Source organism: Cervus elaphus, chromosome 15, assembly GCF_910594005.1.
Source record: "Cervus elaphus chromosome 15, mCerEla1.1, whole genome shotgun sequence".
Lineage (NCBI taxonomy): Eukaryota > Metazoa > Chordata > Mammalia > Artiodactyla > Cervidae > Cervus > Cervus elaphus.
The window spans coordinates 23,381,247-23,398,614 of record NC_057829.1 but is presented as its reverse complement, the minus strand read 5'-3'; the positions used below and the strand labels follow the sequence as shown (position 1 = coordinate 23,398,614).

At 33.6% G+C, this 17,368-nt stretch overlaps 2 protein-coding genes across 6 annotated transcripts in view; one reads left to right on the top strand and one right to left on the bottom strand.

Moving 5' to 3' along the window:
* The window catches only part of CTNNA3 (catenin alpha 3), a 1,812,800-nt gene that overhangs the window by 564,922 nt on the left and 1,230,510 nt on the right, over positions 1 to 17,368 (top strand). The gene's annotated exons all lie outside the window — the stretch shown is intronic.
* LRRTM3 (leucine rich repeat transmembrane neuronal 3) overlaps positions 11,819 to 17,368 on the bottom strand; it is a 198,343-nt gene continuing 192,793 nt past the window's right edge. Inside the window, exon 3 of the mRNA XM_043926202.1 lies at positions 11,819 to 15,919. Within this exon, the coding sequence (XP_043782137.1) occupies positions 15,710 to 15,919 (210 nt within the window). The 3' untranslated portion in view covers positions 11,819 to 15,709. The remainder of the gene's footprint in view (positions 15,920 to 17,368) is intronic.

Sequence of the window (17,368 nt, the reverse complement as noted above, 5' to 3'; positions counted from 1 at the left end):
TATTTTTATTAGTTGGAGGCTAATTACTTTACAATATTGTAGTGGTTTTTGTCATACATTGACATGAATCAGCCATGGATTTACATGTATTCCCCATCCCGATCCCCCCTCCCACCTCCCTCTCTACCCGATCCCTCTGGGTCTTCCCAGTGTACCAGGCCCGAGCACTTGTCTCATGCATCCAATCTTCAGTTGCATAAATTTGAAAGGAAAGAAAGTGTTAGTCATTCAGTCATGTCCGACTCTTTATGACCCCATGGACTATAGCTCACCAAGCTCCTCTGTCCATGGGATTCTCCAGGCAAGAATACTGGAGTGGGTTGCCATGCCCTTCTCCAGGGAATCTTCCTAACCCAGGGATCAAATCTGGGTCTCCTGCTTTGCAGGCAGATTCTTTACTGACTGAGCCACTAAGGTCAATTCTACCAGAGGAAAAGGCAAAAAATGAAAAAAAAAAATAAAGAAGAGAAAAGGGAACCAAGTCATTTAAAATATTTTAATTACATCCCAAGTCAAAGGAAGCTATGGAAAATCTGAGAAAGACAAAATTTTTATAGAAGTTTATGATCTTAGATCAGGTATGAAATAAGACAATTATAAAATATCTATAATATACCAAAAAGAGTGGAAAATGTAAGTGTATTACCATAATTATCAGTTATAAATAAATAAGTTGTTCATTATTTCCATTGAAAGAACAAACTGACAAACAACATCTATTCAATGTGTGAATGATTCAGTTAATAGCTTTTCATGCCTCATTTCTGACACTTTTTTGGAAGAGATAAAAATATTGAAGTGATTGAAATACACTGTGCTGGATTGACTTGCACATAATTTATTATTAACTGTTACTCTTATTTCTAAAAAAAGTTTTAATTTTTCCCCCAGAATGAAATAGCTTAAATGCTAGATGCCTTAGGGTTTGTTTTGGTAAGAACATCACCATCTGGTAATTTCATAACCAGTAATAGTTGAATGATTCCCAGGTAGCTCAGTGGTAAAGAATCTGCCTGCCAGTTCAGGAGGTGCAGGAGATGTGGGTTTGATCCCTCCGTCAGGAAGATCCCCTAGAGGAGGAAATGCAGCCCACTCTAGTACTCTTGCCAAGAAAATCCTATGGACAGAGGAATCTGGCGGGCTACAGTCTGTTGGGTCACAAAGAGTCAGACATGACTGAGTGACTGAGTATGTAAAATAGGTGAATAGTGGTGCATACTTTTCATGTATTAAAATTTTATACTGGTATTCCTGAGGAGAGTGGTGTTTTCTCTGGAACACCATGACTCTAGGGAGAAGTGGGAATGTCCTGTAGTGAATTTCTTTTTATCTTATTGTCTATTATAGTACCATTATAAATACACTACACTCCAGTGGATGGCTTTGTATCACAGATGATTTGGCAGAAACAATTTTAAGATATATATATATATATATATATATATATATATATATATATATATATATTTAGCAATTCCCAGTTGCAAACTTCTGGATCTTTCATAAATACACATGTATAGTCACATAAAGCCAAGTTATTGGTTATTCAAGGAATTTGCGGAAGTCCTAAAATGTAGCCATGAGAAAAGAGTTGCTTTTATGAATAATGTCAAAAGATCTTTTTAGAAGGGAGCTTTGAGCATTATACAAATATTTTAAGCTCTGGGATATTCAAATTATGGAAAAAAGGACTTTGGAAACTAGATTTGGTTGTCAGATCTGGAACTTAGTTAAATATAATCTTATTTATATTTTTTGGTGCTTTAACAAAACTGCATAATATTGTATAATTGGACAATTTATGTTACAAGATAAATTAATATAAACTTTCCTCATCAAGTCTTGTCACCCTTGCTCACTACGTAAGCTCACATATATATATATATCATGTATCACTCAAAGAAGAGGTCGACAAAAGGAAAAAAGGAAGCATACATAGACATGGAAAAGAAGACTTAAAAATATTAATCATTCTGTGATTTATTTAGGGCCCTTAAATTAATTGTCCCTTTTAAAATTTTCTATGAAAGTTACTTATGGTATGTCCTAATGGAATGGATAAAGTGAATACTATTTTATTCATGGAACTCAAAGGCATGATAAATTATTTCAGTCAAGTATTACTTAGAATTACATCTTCATAAATTTGTTTTAAACCCTTATTTAATTTTTGTTTATTTCTGCTCTTTTACTTATTTTCTTTTGATTTCTATTTAGTAAACATTTTCAAACTAGAATTTTTTAATGGAATGTGTTTATAGCAAATTTAATATGCATTGGGAAATTTAACAGCAATAATAAAATGTAGCCTGTTTTCTAGTCATTACTAGCTGAAAATATTTAATTATGCTAGTGTTTTAGTCCATAAATTATCACAAGTCCTTTTGGAAGTAGACGGGGTACAAGCCTGAAAAGGAGTGGTAGAAATCATCGAAGCCTTTTATTTTAGCTAGCATTGTGAACTAGAACATGGAATTTCCAACTGGCAGATGGAGATCTAATACTGTTTCTCAGAGCCTCTCTGGAGACTGTCCAGTTATTTGCCATCACCATTCCATCCTGCTCTTATTGCACTCAGGAATGTAAATGTCAGTATTTCACACTAATTGTAACAGGGCCTCATGAAATGAAAAGCAAATTAATTTTCTTTGTTAACCAATTGGAGTTTCCCAGACTAGATATTGCTGCTTCTTAATAGGACTTAAGGACAGTCATGAAACTTCAGAAACCTCCATGCTGCTGTAATTTTATAGTCATTAAAAAATTATACAAAAAATTTTTAGAATGGGAAAAAATATACACCCTGCATATGTAACACTTCAAAAATAATCACAACACACTAGGAATACTTTAGGTATTTAATAGAATGGTTAGATACCATTCTATTTATAGAATAGAATGGTTCCAACCTAATAAACTTAGTTTTATGGGCTTGTTTACGACAATAAATCATGGGCCATGCTATAGATAACTATCTAGAGTAAAAATTTATATGTAGTTTATTTTAGAAAAAGATTATTTGAATGTAATATACATTTCACATCCATATTTTGGATTGTCATGACTACCCTTGTCATATTACACTTCATAATCCACAAGAATATTTTAGGGGACCACTAAGACACAAGTTCTTTGACATTCATTAAAATAGCATTCTTCAAGATCAATTCTCTTCATGTTAATATTGATATATTCTGGAATTCTAATATTGAAAAAATATATATTTATAAGTGCGAAAATCACAAAACTATGCCTTGAACTAAATAGTGAATTTGCTTTAACTATTTTGGCTCAGCTTAATGCAAGGTGCATTCTTAAGAATTTAGTAAGAAATTGTCTTAAACATCAAACAAACAATGAAATCCTTTGGGAATAATGGTAGTCTCATCAAGAGAGGAATTTGTTAAGGGAAAAACATATTTTAAAAAGTGAAAAATTAATGATGCTGAACACCTACCAGAACAACTGTACTTATTACTGTATCAGATGAACTGACCACTTTACTAATATTTCTCACTCCCTAAAAGAATTGTTTGATAGAATAGAATACAAAAGACCCTACATATACCTAAATTTCATTTACTTCAATATCAGTCATGTCATACCCAGTAAGTGGTGAAAATTTGAATTGCACAGGCAAATACAACTCTTCTACATTTTTTCACATATTTCTGAGGTCAGAACTGCAATATAGGCTTTCACTCACACACACATACACACACACAGGATTTGCACGGGACATGTTAAAAACAAAGCATATAATAATCCATTACATTTATTTATTATTTAACAAAATTCATGTATCCTGAACTTACCATGGAATGGCTAAATTGAATACTCATGATGTGATGATTAAATTTAGAAGATTGTGGAAGGGGAAATTTTTAAAAAATCTTTAGTATTTATATGTTGAAAGAAACTGAGTAGCTAACTATTGGAGGAAAATACTCAATGATTTTCACTTTATCACCTGTCTTAGTCCTTGGTATGTTATAGTGAAAGCTGAATAAATTAATACTTATTTGATTGAATTGGATTAAAAACACCAAGATAATTGTGGGTATAATATAAAAGATAATCTCTATACAAATAAAAGTACTTTGAATGAAAATTGTACCTGTGAATGAAAATGTAAAACTATCAAGTGGACACAGAGATACCTGCAGGTTAATAGTTCAAATGACAAGTGAACTTTGATGGAAAGAGGTTTCTCAACCTCATTTGGGCTTTAAAAAATAACAGCTTTATTGACAATTGTCTGTACTTTAAAGGCAGAAATAATTCAGCTTATTTTGTTAAATTTTTATATTTTGTCAAAAAAAAATCAAAATATTGTTTGATATTTTGTCTCCTTGGAAGGAAACAACGTATGTCTATGACCAACCTAGATAGCATATTAAAAAGCAGAGATATTACTTTGCCAACAAAGGTCCATCTAATCAAGGCTATAGTTTTTCCAATAGTCATGTATGGACCTGAGAGTTGTACTATAAAGAAAGCTGAAAAAAAAAAAAAAAAGAAAGCTGAGTGTCGAAGAATTGATGCTTTTGAACTGTGGTGTTGGAGAAGACTCTTGAGAGTCCCTTGGACTGCAAGGAGATCCAACCAGTCCATCATAAAGGAGATCAGTCCCAGGTGTTCATGGGAAGGACTGATGCTGAAGCTGAAACTCCAATACTTTGACCACCTGATGCAAAGAACTGACTCATTGGAAAAGACCCTGATGCTGGGAAAGATTGAGGGCGGGAGGAGAAGGGGATGGCAGAGGATGAGATGGTTGGATGGCATTACCAAGTCAATGGACATAGGTTTGGGTGGACTCCGGGAGTTGGTGATGGACAGGGAGGCCTGGCATGCTGCGGTTCATGGGGTTGCAAAGAGTCGGGCACGACTGAACAACTGAACTGAACTGAACTTGATATTTTGTGAAATATTTTACTCTAGTAAAAATAATATCGAGTAAATGTGAATTCTAGTAGTGGGTCTGTTTTCTTTTCCCAAAATGATATTGATCATGGCTTTTAATCATGTTCTACTTTAGTTTCTTTATTTGCAAAATGTAGTAATCAAAAATAAAAATTGTGTTTCTTTTTTGGAATAAAAATTATGGTTAGTATTCACCAGTTTTAACATAAAGACTGAAAAGATTTTAAAAAGAAAGTAAATTAACTTGTAGGCCATTTTTTTCTACCTGATGCCAAACAGTAATTTGAGGATGTTATGATTATTAGCTTCTACGAAATTAGTTGATTTAATTCACAGAATTATTTTAAATGAATAAAGTTGGCTGAATCAGTTTTCAAAATGCTTTATGAACATTTTACTGAAACAGACAACATTTTCCACAAAGGATTAATATAATTTGCCACTTCCCCACCCCAAAGAATTATAAAACACAATGGATAAATTGCAGTATAAAGAGAAATAGAGTTGAGGAAAAGCTGAAAACTATTTATGCCCGTGTAGAAAGGCCCCAAGTTTGCTGTGGCCAGAGCAAAATTTGGGTCTGAGCTGAAAGGCAATCAGGAAAAAACTGAGCTTTCTGTTTCTATGCCAGAGAAGCACAACTCTAACATTACTATTGGGATAACAAACCTACATAAATAAAAACATAATGTTCTTTCTTCACTTTCCTCTTTTTTTTCCATTTTACCCAGCTGAATATTGTTAGTCTTCTAGTCTTTAGTTCTCACTTCTGCCCAGAATCATCCTCAACAGCTCTTAACTTTGATTTCATCTGCTCATCATTGTGTGCAATGGCAGATACTCGAGTTAGCTTGGATTTTTTTTTTTCTTATGTGAATATCTTTTATGGCTCAGTCTATAAACTCCTTGAGAATAGGAACTATATCATATACCTTTTATCTCTCTCAAAGATTTCTGCTTTCTGGTAGGCATATATTAGGTGCCTGGATAATATGGATAAATGGAAAATAAACACATCCGTTATATTGGTGGCTTCAGTCATACATAGCCTTAAGTGAATAGACTTTTAAGTGTTTTGCTTATGAAGCCGACTTTAAATGGGCAGTTTAGTAGGGGTCAGTTTGTCTATATATCTATCATTTGAATTTGAGTTCTTATTCCACAGTTTAATAGAAGTATGTTACATAATCACTTTGAGCATCATTTTCCTTATCTTTTTAAGGGCTGGCGATAGTATTTCCTTCTACAGTTATTGTTTAATCATAGTTGGAGAAGGAAATGGCAACCTACTCCAGTGTTCTTGCCCAGGAAATCCTAAGGACAGAGGATCCTGGTGGGCTATAATCCACGAGGTTGCAAAACAGGCATGGCTTAGCAACTAAACAACAATTAACCATATTAACCATATTAATGAGTATTAGATGACTTAATTCAAGTAAAATGTTTAGAAAAGTAAACATTCATTAAGTGTTTGTTGTTGTTTTTTAGTTGCTAAGTCATGTCCGACTCTGTGACCCCAGGCACAGTAGCCCGCAGGCTCATCTGTCCACGGGATTTCCCAGGCAAGAATACTTGTGTGGGTTGCCATTTCCATCTCCAGGGGATCTTCCCGACCCAGGGATCAAACCTGCATCTCCTGCATTGCAGGTGGATTCTTTACCATTGAGCCACCTGAGAGCTCTCATTGTTAATTATTATCATTTTGTATTAAAATGCTTAGTATTAAATCATTGTTTCTGGAAATTATATAGAACTTCCTTCTGGTGGAAGTTATAGAGCATGGTCAATTGTCTGTCCTCAGAAAGTGAAAGTATATGACAGTAAAACCATGTCATCATTATAGAGAATTATATTTATAGTTTCAGTAGCTTGAAGGCATACACTTACCTGAAATATATATTTGATTATTAAGTTAAAAAGAAGTGACCCAAACCGCAAGTTTATTTTTGTCACTTTAAGTGCTTATCTGTTAGAAGACTCTTCTTCCTATGCCTTTATGGTACAGAGGAGCCTTGACGACTATAGTCCGTGGGGTTGCAAAGAGTCAGACACAAGTGAGAGACTTTCACTTTCACTTACGGTAATACCAAGCTGTCACATTGTGTTCACACATTTTCATCACATAATTGGAATCAAAGGCAAGGAAAACGTTTTTAAGGGCTGCAACCCACTCCAGTGTTCTTGCCTGGAGAATCCCAGGGACAGAGGAGCCTGGTGGGCTGCCACCTATGGGGCCGCACAGAGTCGGACAGGACTGACGTGATTTAGCATTTAGCATAGCATGGCACCCGACCTCATGTTATCCTTCCACAAATGAAGAAGTGTGACAAGGGTTCATTGTGAAATAGCCATGACTAAAATCCAACATGGGTCCAAGAAACTCAAGTTTGAAGTTTGTTAAAGAGGAACTGGTGAAGACTTGTGAAGAATGTTCAGTATACTAAACTTAAGATTTAATCAAATCCAAATCTGAAAAATTGTTGACTTCACAAAGATCTCAACTTTTTCTCCAGATGGCTAGAGTTCAGAGATATTCAGTGTCTTTCCCACGATCTCTTTTACATAAGTATAGTCAGACTAGAGCTAAAATTGGTCTCTAGGGTCTTGTCTCAGGGCAATAATTTCCTTCTTTTATAAATGAATATAAAATAAGACCTATAGATAATGAATATTACAAGTGACTTCATCAAGAAAAGCTAGAGAGGACTTTGAAACATATTTCCATCTCTACTGTGGTGGACATGCTATTCTAATAATTGCTTTATAGTGGAGTAAAATGATAGGGTTGATCCAATCCTTCACCACATTTTCATCAGACTGTTTGGGGCATTGTATTTATGGATCTGTAACTGAAAGCAACTATATTGTTGATGTAAAAAGTAAGAACAGATGAAGGACATTTAAAACAATTCATTTTTCAACATCAGAATTTGACTTGACTAGGTATATATGAACTAATGTAATTACTCACAGTTGAAAGGAACAGTTTGAGGCTTTTATTTGGGCTATTTCAAAATTGATCTTGAAAAGAGCATTCGGTATTTAATTTGAATCTTTTATTCTGATTTTTCAATTCCTCTCTGGAGAAGTAATGGTGACAGTTTCAAAGTATTTTTTATCCTTAGTATTCTCTCTTCTGGTAGAACTAATTCTATCTATTTGATACATATTGCTATCACAAATATGTTTGCTTTTATGTCCCTAATATCCATATTGGTTTTTACATGTTGACATTTGATGGCATAAATGTTATTGTAAATTTTAATTACTAGTCTTAATTTTTAGAACTAACTGGAAGGTTATCTAATGAGAATGAATCACATTTCTTTTACTTACCTCTCAGTATGTGTAATGTGTTTGTCCTCTTCATTGTACTTTATCATATCTTCAACCCAGAAACAAGGAACATCTTTATTTTCTCAAATCAGAATTACTTTAGATGTTTCAGATGTAATTTCTGTATGCCAGGATGAACAGATATAATGATATTAGATTCAGGATGCTTGAGCTTCTTTCTTAGCTGTATTGATTAATTGTTTTAAATTTAAGCATTGTCTTATCACAGTTGTAGTAGTGGCGATTTTTAGTAGAATTGTGACTTATAAGAGTATTTTACTGGCTCTTGAATCCCACATGGAGTATAAAAGAAAAAAATGTTACATGGCTGCTACGTGTTCATGTAGTGTGAGAAAATAAAATGATAATACATCTTCCCAATTATATAACCTTGGCTTGTTCAAGTTCAGGGAGAAACCGAAGAGATTGTTAGTCCAGTGGTTTAATAAAAAGCTCCTAGAAACATTAATGGAATCAGGAAACTAATAATTACTAGTTAATAGCTGAGGCTGAGGAAGTTTTATTTGAAGATGTGAGTTTAAAAATAAATAAAAGCTTTATTTGGTCACCTGTATGTAATGATGAAAACATTTGTATAAGTAATGATGCTTCTACAAAAAAATATCCCTACATAAACTTACCACAGGGAAGATTCTGCAACCCAGGCCGTGCAATTGCCAGTTAACCTTTGTGACTGTAGATGATTGGTCTTTTTTGACATTGTCATTTGCACTGGGTACTTTACTGACTGTTCATCTATACAAGTTTTGCTTCATTTGCCAACATTCCCTCCATCTTTGACTAGTTGAAGTTTGTACTGTGAATACCTACTGATCATATTTTTGTTACAAGTTTATAATATAGCTAGGAATATTGGAAATGAAAATACAATATGAGTATTTAGGAGTACGTATTTTTTGAGGCACTTCTTTCAAATGCTTATCCTTTTTAGGAAACAGTGTATAAAACTTCAAGAAAATAATGGGTATTTCTTTCCATTAAATTGTAGACTTAGGGTACTGAAGGAAATCTCTACACAGTGTGAAACAGCTTATACAGTTTTTCTGTTTAGGAATAGAAAAGCATGTTCTTTTCCTCTTGTTTCCAAACCCCTTATTGAAATATATGAGCCTAATTATATTGATTATAGTCTTTTTTAACATTTGAAAATGTGCTATTGGGTAGTAGGAGCACATCCTTAGAGTCAGGAGAACTGGATTTGAATCTCCAACTCTACTGTATAAGCCTTGGCAAATTATTCAACTACAATGATTCTTAGTTTTCTTTGTTTAAAAAATAGTGTTTGTATCTATTTCCTAAGATAGTTTGAGAATGATATGAGGACAGCACGACACCTATTACATCATAAATTAAGTCTTTCCTCTCTCCTCAACTCCAGTTTTTCAACTGTTAGATTATTGTCCATGAAAGTAAATAATTTAAGTGAATAACCCAACTAATTTAGGATGGTTTTCAGATATTTCTGTTGAAAAAGCTAGTGGGGAACAAATATTATAAATAACGCAGTTTGTCAGGAAACAACCTGACCATTTTGTGTATAGTTGTCCTTTGTTGTACATTCTTCTAATCAAGAAAAATGTTCAGCAGGCTTAGCAAACTAGATTCACATTGGAATAGGAAACTACAAGGATAATTTTAGACTAGAATAAAAAGTAACTGAATGGTTTAGTAAAAGTAAGTTCATCTGAATAACATTTTGCAAAATTTAGCAGGACTCAGAGATTAACTCCAGAGATTCTGATTCAGTAAATCTAGTACGGATCCAGGGGATTTGGGCTCATTTTGTTCTCTTAATAGTAACTTTGAGGCTATGTTTAAACTAATGAATAGAAAACAAGTTTAAATTAACAAATAGAAAAATATATATAGCTGTCACCTTTACCCATTCATATTATTTTAATACTGTTTTTCATATTGTTGTTTTAATCGGTCAGTTGTGTCTAACCATTTGTGACCCCATGGACTGCAGCCCGCCAGGCTCTTCTGTACATGGGATTTTCCCAGGCAAGAATACTGGAGTGGGTTGCCATTTCTCTCTCCAGGGGATCTTCCTGACACAGGGATCAAACCTGTATCTCCTGCATTGGTAGGCAAGTTCTTTACCAATGAGCCACCAGGGAAAATTGTTTTTCATCTTAGTCCAGACAAATAAACTCAACAAATGAAAATGACTGAAAATAATCACTCTTCAGTGTCTATAGACCTGCTCAAAACTAGAGATAGTCCTTTATTTTATTCAGTCTGAGGCAAAGACTGCATCATAGAACCTTTAAGGCCATGCAGTACAAGTGTGCTGCATAATTCACACAAGATGTATGGAATCAATTTACAAGAATTGAGTCACTGAGTGATGTTTCAGATTAGAAAGCAAGAACGATTTACTTCAAGGATTCTTTTTCACATAGTCATTTGATATATTTGAATTATTATTTGATTTATACAAAATAAAATTTCACTTAGTTTGTTGGGAAGACAGATATCATATAAAACAAAGCATATAAATATTTGGGAGAGAGGAGGAAATTCAAGAGTTCTCTAAGTCCTAGATAACTGAGGCACTCTGTTGCTTTAAGAGCACGGTCCTTATTAGAAAGGTAAATAGTCAACTGTGGACTTTTTCAAACATTGATTTTACCCTAACTTTAAAATGTTACCTAGAAGCAGCCTCCTATCTCATAATAAAATCATAATGCAAGTCATGAGAGATCTTTACAAATAACCCATCACCATTCAATATATATTTTTTAAAATTTTTCAAGTGTTTCTTCCCTATTACAGTTGATAGTAAAATGAAGGCCTTCCCAGATTTCACTTAGTGGTAAAGAATCTGCCTGCCAGTGCAGGAGACTTAAGAGACTCAGGTTCCATCCCTGGGTTGGGAAGATCCCCTGGAGGAGGAAATGGCAGCCCACTCCTTTATCTATGCCTGGAGAAACCCATGTACAGAGGAGCCTGGCAGGCTATGGTCCATGGGGTCACAAGGAGTCAGAAACAACTGAAGCAAGTTAGCACAGTAGAATGAGAGTTTTGAAAGCCTGGATCCTCTGCCCTTGGTACCTCTCTAGTTAGGGACCACTGTGGTGAGTTGAAGGTAAGAAAGTTGTTGGAGGCTCTTACTTAACTGCAAGACCAACTGTTCTGGATTTCTTATTCTATAATCCACCCATCTGGACCTTGGGACTTTTTACGTGTTATGAGATTATTGTATTTTTACCCAGAGTAATAAATTGTTAAGAGCTATACCATTGTAAGATATTATTGTATCTACTTTAGAGATTTCTCATCTTCTTTCCTGAGGTTGAATATCTGCTGGTCCTTTTACTTTTCCCTTCATGTGCTACTGTCTCCCAATCAGAAACTCTACATCAGATTTTCTTTTTTCCAGCTTACAAATCATTCACATCAAGTACCTGCCTTCATGCTTTCTGTTTCTTTACTTATTTTTAATGTTTAGTATGAGAGATGATATCTGTCTTCCAGTAAGGAACAGAGAAAAACAAATATATATTTTTAATGTCATATACAGTGATTTTATTTTAGAAAACATTTTTGCAAAAAAGATTTTGCTGTTTGTAAGCAGTTTGTGGAGTCATGCTGATCTGATTTCAAGTCAGGATTATGCTGTTTCTCTTAAATGTTAAATTTGGGCAAGTTTTCTTTTCCTCTAAATAATAATTTCTTCTAAATAAAATTCTTTTAAATAATTTCATATTAAAATATGTCTGATTTTATGGTTTTGGAAATAGGGATGGAGATGATAAAAATGAATTGATCAAGAATATTATTTACTTATTAATGTATGTTTTATTATTTATACATCAATTTGGATGAATTGCTTTTCATTTTTGTTGGAAGAAGAATAGAGAAAATTATTCTCTATTCTCTCTAGGTATAAGAATTCACGGTTCAATAATTATTTTTTGCTGAAACAAAAAAAGGAAAAAAGAAAATTATAAAGGTTTTCCCAATTAGCTTTGAATTGAACATGTGTTTAATTGAACATGTTGTAAACATATATTCAACCTTACACTCTGAATCTGTCTTATAACCATACACACAATCTCAATTTTGATCTTTGTCTTTATCATGTGCTTCTCAATTTTATTCTGTACCTTGGGGCCTGTATACATCCAATTCCTGGAAGCAACAATTCTACACATTTACAAACGATATGATTTGTTAAGAAACTGATGACTTGTTATACTTTCTGAATAAAGAGTTTTAATGTGAGAGCCCAGTGTAGCACACAGAAAGAGTCCATTTAGCTCATATGTTATACAGATAGAGGAACTGATTTAAATTAGGGATGACTAAACAACATATCAAATATTTTTAAAAATTCTGTTTACTATCTGGAAATTCTCTGGCCCTGATTAGAGAGGGAAGGCTTTTAGATTAGTGGAAAGACTAATAGGATAGGGTCTGAATTTTGAGAGTAGGTCAGTTCCATCAATTATTAGCTCTATGTCCTTAGGTAAGTTTCAACTTCTTTGAGATTAATGTGTCTTCATAGATTGGTTATAAAGACAAAATGTGAAATGTGGTTTGTAAACCTCAAAACACTGCATAAATTTGTTTGCAGCCATTGCTGTTACTGTAACCACACTGGGCTAAACTGCATTTTTCAACTCCAAATACAGAAGTATTTCAGTTGTTTAAATAAGTGAATAGTAAGTAGGGAGACATGGAATGGTTAGAAAGAAGAAATGGGAGATTATTGAATCCTGAAAAAGATAAGTTAGAGGTAAGATTTTAGACACAAATATATAAATTGCAAATGTAAATATTCCAGACAGAATCTCCGTTAGCAGGTTTTCATTTTCCCCCAGCGCCCACACCCCTGGGTATGGTAGAATAAAAATTAAGCAAACAAGTAACCCAGCACCTTTTTTTTTTTTTCTGATTAGAGGTCCATTGGGTTTAATTTCAAATATGAGGAAAACGAAAGTTCTACGTTTACTTGGCTCTTACTGTATGTAGCTTGTAGTAAGTCCTCAGACACACAGAGCTATGGTTCCAAAGTGTATGCTTCTATTTATAGTTGTTCACTTTAGATGAACTTAAAATGCCTAAACAAGAAAGTGGTTTGGTTCAGGAAATAAAGGGCATATATTTGTGAGGCTCCCTGGAACCTTAAATTTTCTAAAAATGATTTGTCAATTTGAAAATGTCTGGAAAGATATATAAAGTGCTCATTTACACAAATTAAAAGATATTTGAATCTTTGCAAGGACAACTTCTAGTGAGAAAAAATTGCAAATGACATTTTGGTTTACATAATAAATAAAATTTTGTATCTGATTTCAGATCCACACATAATAGATTCATAATTAATCCTCTATAGATTTGCTAACTGCAAAGCAAAATCCCAGTGTAGAGGATTAAGAATATTCTGACAGTAATAAACTACAAGAAAATTAGAAATTGGAAAAAATAGAGATTAAACTGAAAATTACAAAATTTTTTGAATAGCAAATAATTTATGCAAAATATATTACAAAATCTGGAATGCTAAGTAGTTGATACAAGTACTGTGACATTTAGTTTCATTTAAATTAGTAAGTTTGCTTTTCCAACATTTTGTTTTTTTTTTCCCTCTGACTATATTTTCAACAAAAATTTGCTCTTCATTATTTAAATTCATTCTTCTTGACGCTGCTCTTAAATTTGCAATGATAAACCTGCATAAAACTACAAATTTGAATTTCTTTGAAAGAAATAAAAAATTAAATGTTTGACATCAATTTTCACGTTATTTTCTTCATTATTTTTGACTGTCTTATCCCTATTAGGTATATTCTCAACCTATTTCTATGTCATAAATTAAAAATGAAAACCAAAAAGCACTTCTCCTAGTGTAACAGCAATTTAAACTTATATGTTTCACAAAACACAAAAGAATGTATGAATACCATAGATAAAATGACAATATTTTCAAACAGTAACCTGTGTCAAGCAAACTACAGAAACAAGTTGATTATTTCAGCCTCTGAAAAGTCAAGTTTTCTAATTTGATTGAATTAGCTTTATAATACAATCAGATAATCAATATAGGATCCAGGGTGGTTTCAAATTACTCTGGGTTATTTTTCAGATAATTTGGAAGTGAACCTCATTATAAAATAGCAATATAAACAGTGTAGAATATTTTAAGGATGTTTACAGTCTACTTCAGTGATAAAGTTCTTCACCATGGCTCTCGTGTATATTGAATGAGCTATAAATATTTAGAGTTCTCCCCCAGGAGAAAATTGATGTAGCACACAAAGTGAAAATTTTCATATATATTTTCACACAAAGTGAAAATTTTCATCCCTTTGAGATGATCCTAAAATGTAGCCTCACCATTCTAAAGGAGAAATTGTTTTAAAAACCAGGCACATTTTGCCCAGACTGATGGTTATTTTTAGGTAAACCACTTCAGGTTAATTAAGAGAAAAATTTCTACTGTTCAATTATTATGCTTCATCCTCCCACCTTGGCCTGAAATAATGAGATGTTAACAAGTTTTTCTTTGTCCCTGGCAGCTGCACCTTTTAAGTGTATCAAAGTCTGTTGCTGTGGTTACGGCCTTTGTTTCCAGTGATGTTTTGTCCATGCTCCCCTCCCCCCACACCCTTAACAATGGGTTACTCAAAAGAATGAAATAATGAGTCATTCATTCGGAAATATATTGTTAAAAATATCCCTCTTTATCATTACATTTCACTGCTTAGAAACTAGGCTGTAATTCAAGGCAACAGTTAAATCTGAGAAGTGTTAAAAAAATCTTTGATTCTTTTTTTTCATTTATAAGAAAAACCTGTCTATGTAATTGAAGAACTTCTTACAAGTCTCAACAATTAAACCCTTTTTGGTTAATGTATTATTTCTGGAACAAGTAGATAAAATTCTACGCAGTAAGCATGATAAAAATCGTGCATGTTTTGCACAGCACAGAATTTTAGAGTCAAGGTTTCTGGGCACAAAAAGCAGTAACAAAACAGTCCCTACAAAACTGAGTAACTCTGAATAACACAAGAAATAAAATTTGTTAATTTAAAATTTTAGAAACTGAAATGTGTAAAGTTTGTAAAGTGAAATGTAATTAAATTATGGTACTGTACATACCAATTGTTTCTGTAATTGAAACTTTACAATATGAAAAATACATTAGCTCTGTACAGGATGAATTTTGAGAAAAAAAAGATTTTTTTTTCAGGGTCATACTCTTTTTAAGTCAAAAAAATACTGCACAACTTAGCTAGTTACAAAGTGTAGACTTGAAACAATTCATGTCTTCTTTATTTCATAAATCAATCTTGGATTTTTGTTTATTTTAACAGGGGGTTGTGTTGTTTTTAGAGTCCACAATGAACAAATCTTCCTCATTTTGTCCTTGAGGATACACAGTTTGGTGGCAGCTCTCGGCTGCCACTCAGCCCAGTCAAGCCAGCGGCTGTTTATGGTCACTGACGCGGCCAGCTGCCGTGATTGTGCTCAGGTCCAGCTCAGTCTCTAGATGTGTTTCCATCGTATCTTCCTGTGCATTCGTTTCAAAAGACTTATGAGAGAGAAGTTCGTGATGCACCCCACAGTAACTTATTGTGGGCTGGTCGTATGCCAGAAAAGTTGACACATTCATTGATAAAGGTATCTGGGGAAAAATGACATGAGAAAAGTCAGTTATAAAAAGACAAATAGTTTTGGGGGCAAGATTTGGAGTCTGAAATGCTGATCTGACTAACCCCCCCCACTGTCCCACTGATGTCCCTCCACCTCATACTAGCGAACACAATGCCACAGTTTTAAAGCCTGAAAAGGAGCTGCTTAGTTCTTCGCTAGCACCTTCAGATAAATAGGGAACTAAGTGATTCTGAAAATGTTAAAAGCTTTCTTGCAAAAAAAAAAAAAAAAATGCTTTTCGTTCAGCGGGGTAAATTTGTGGTTTTAGAACTAGGAAAAATATTATTTGGTATTAGAATATAATTGAACATTAAAGTGGTTTTCAAACTTTGAGTTCTCAGTCACTTAGTCATTTCCAAGTCTTTATGACATTTCCAAATCTTTAGCCTGCCAGGCTCTTCTGTCCAGTGGAATTTTCCAGACAAGAATACTGGAGTGGGTTGCCTTTTCCGTCTCCAGGGGGTCTTCCTGACCTAGGGATTGAACTCATGTCTTTTATGTCTCTTTACCACTGTGCCACCTAGGAAGCCCGTTATGCATAAAAAGAACCTCCCTCTTCTTTCAACTACAACCTCTGCTTCCCTACTTTTTTTTTTTTTTTTAATTCAGTAGGTCTGGGGTGGGACCTGGAATTTGCATTTCTTACAAGTTCATATATGATACTGGTGCTGTTAATCCACACATCACACTTTGAGAGCTACTGCAGAAGAGAATTGTCTAGGCAAGTCGTTCTGGCTCATTTTACTCAATAACTTCTTCTTTTTATTTTTATTTTTTTTTTACATTTTAAAGTTTCATATAATCTGGATACTGTAGCTTAATATTATTGTAAAAATCTATAACATTGTAACGTGCTATGAAATAAAGAGTAGGGTTATCTTCATGACGTCTTTTTTAAAAAGCATCTTTTCTGTACTCCGTTACATGCTCTTTTGGAAAACAGCAGTGATGGTGCCTGACTGCCATGATTTTGGAAATAATCTTGTACCCCTGTTCGTGTGTCACAGCTCAATCACTGTTGGTAAATATTATGACTATGTATCTCTGATCAGTAACTTCTTAATATTTATTTTGCCATGAAGATTCTTTGATACTTTAATGTCTGTATCTTGATCTAAAGTTTGGAGAACTCCCAGGAAGAATCTATGGCTCCTATTAAGGTCTAAAAGCAATAAAGGATGATGCTAGTTTGAAGGCATCAGTGATATATATATATATATATATATATATGTGTGTGTGTGTGTGTATGTATATATATGTATGTATATATGGATATATATATATATATAATGTGGAAGGGACTCTTGCTGATTGCAGCTTAATGAAAGGAAGCAATTTCTCAATATGAAGAAAAAACAAGAGTGACCATTGTGAGCATAAGAGAAAAACATGTGTTACAGACAAAAGGCAGACTGAAATG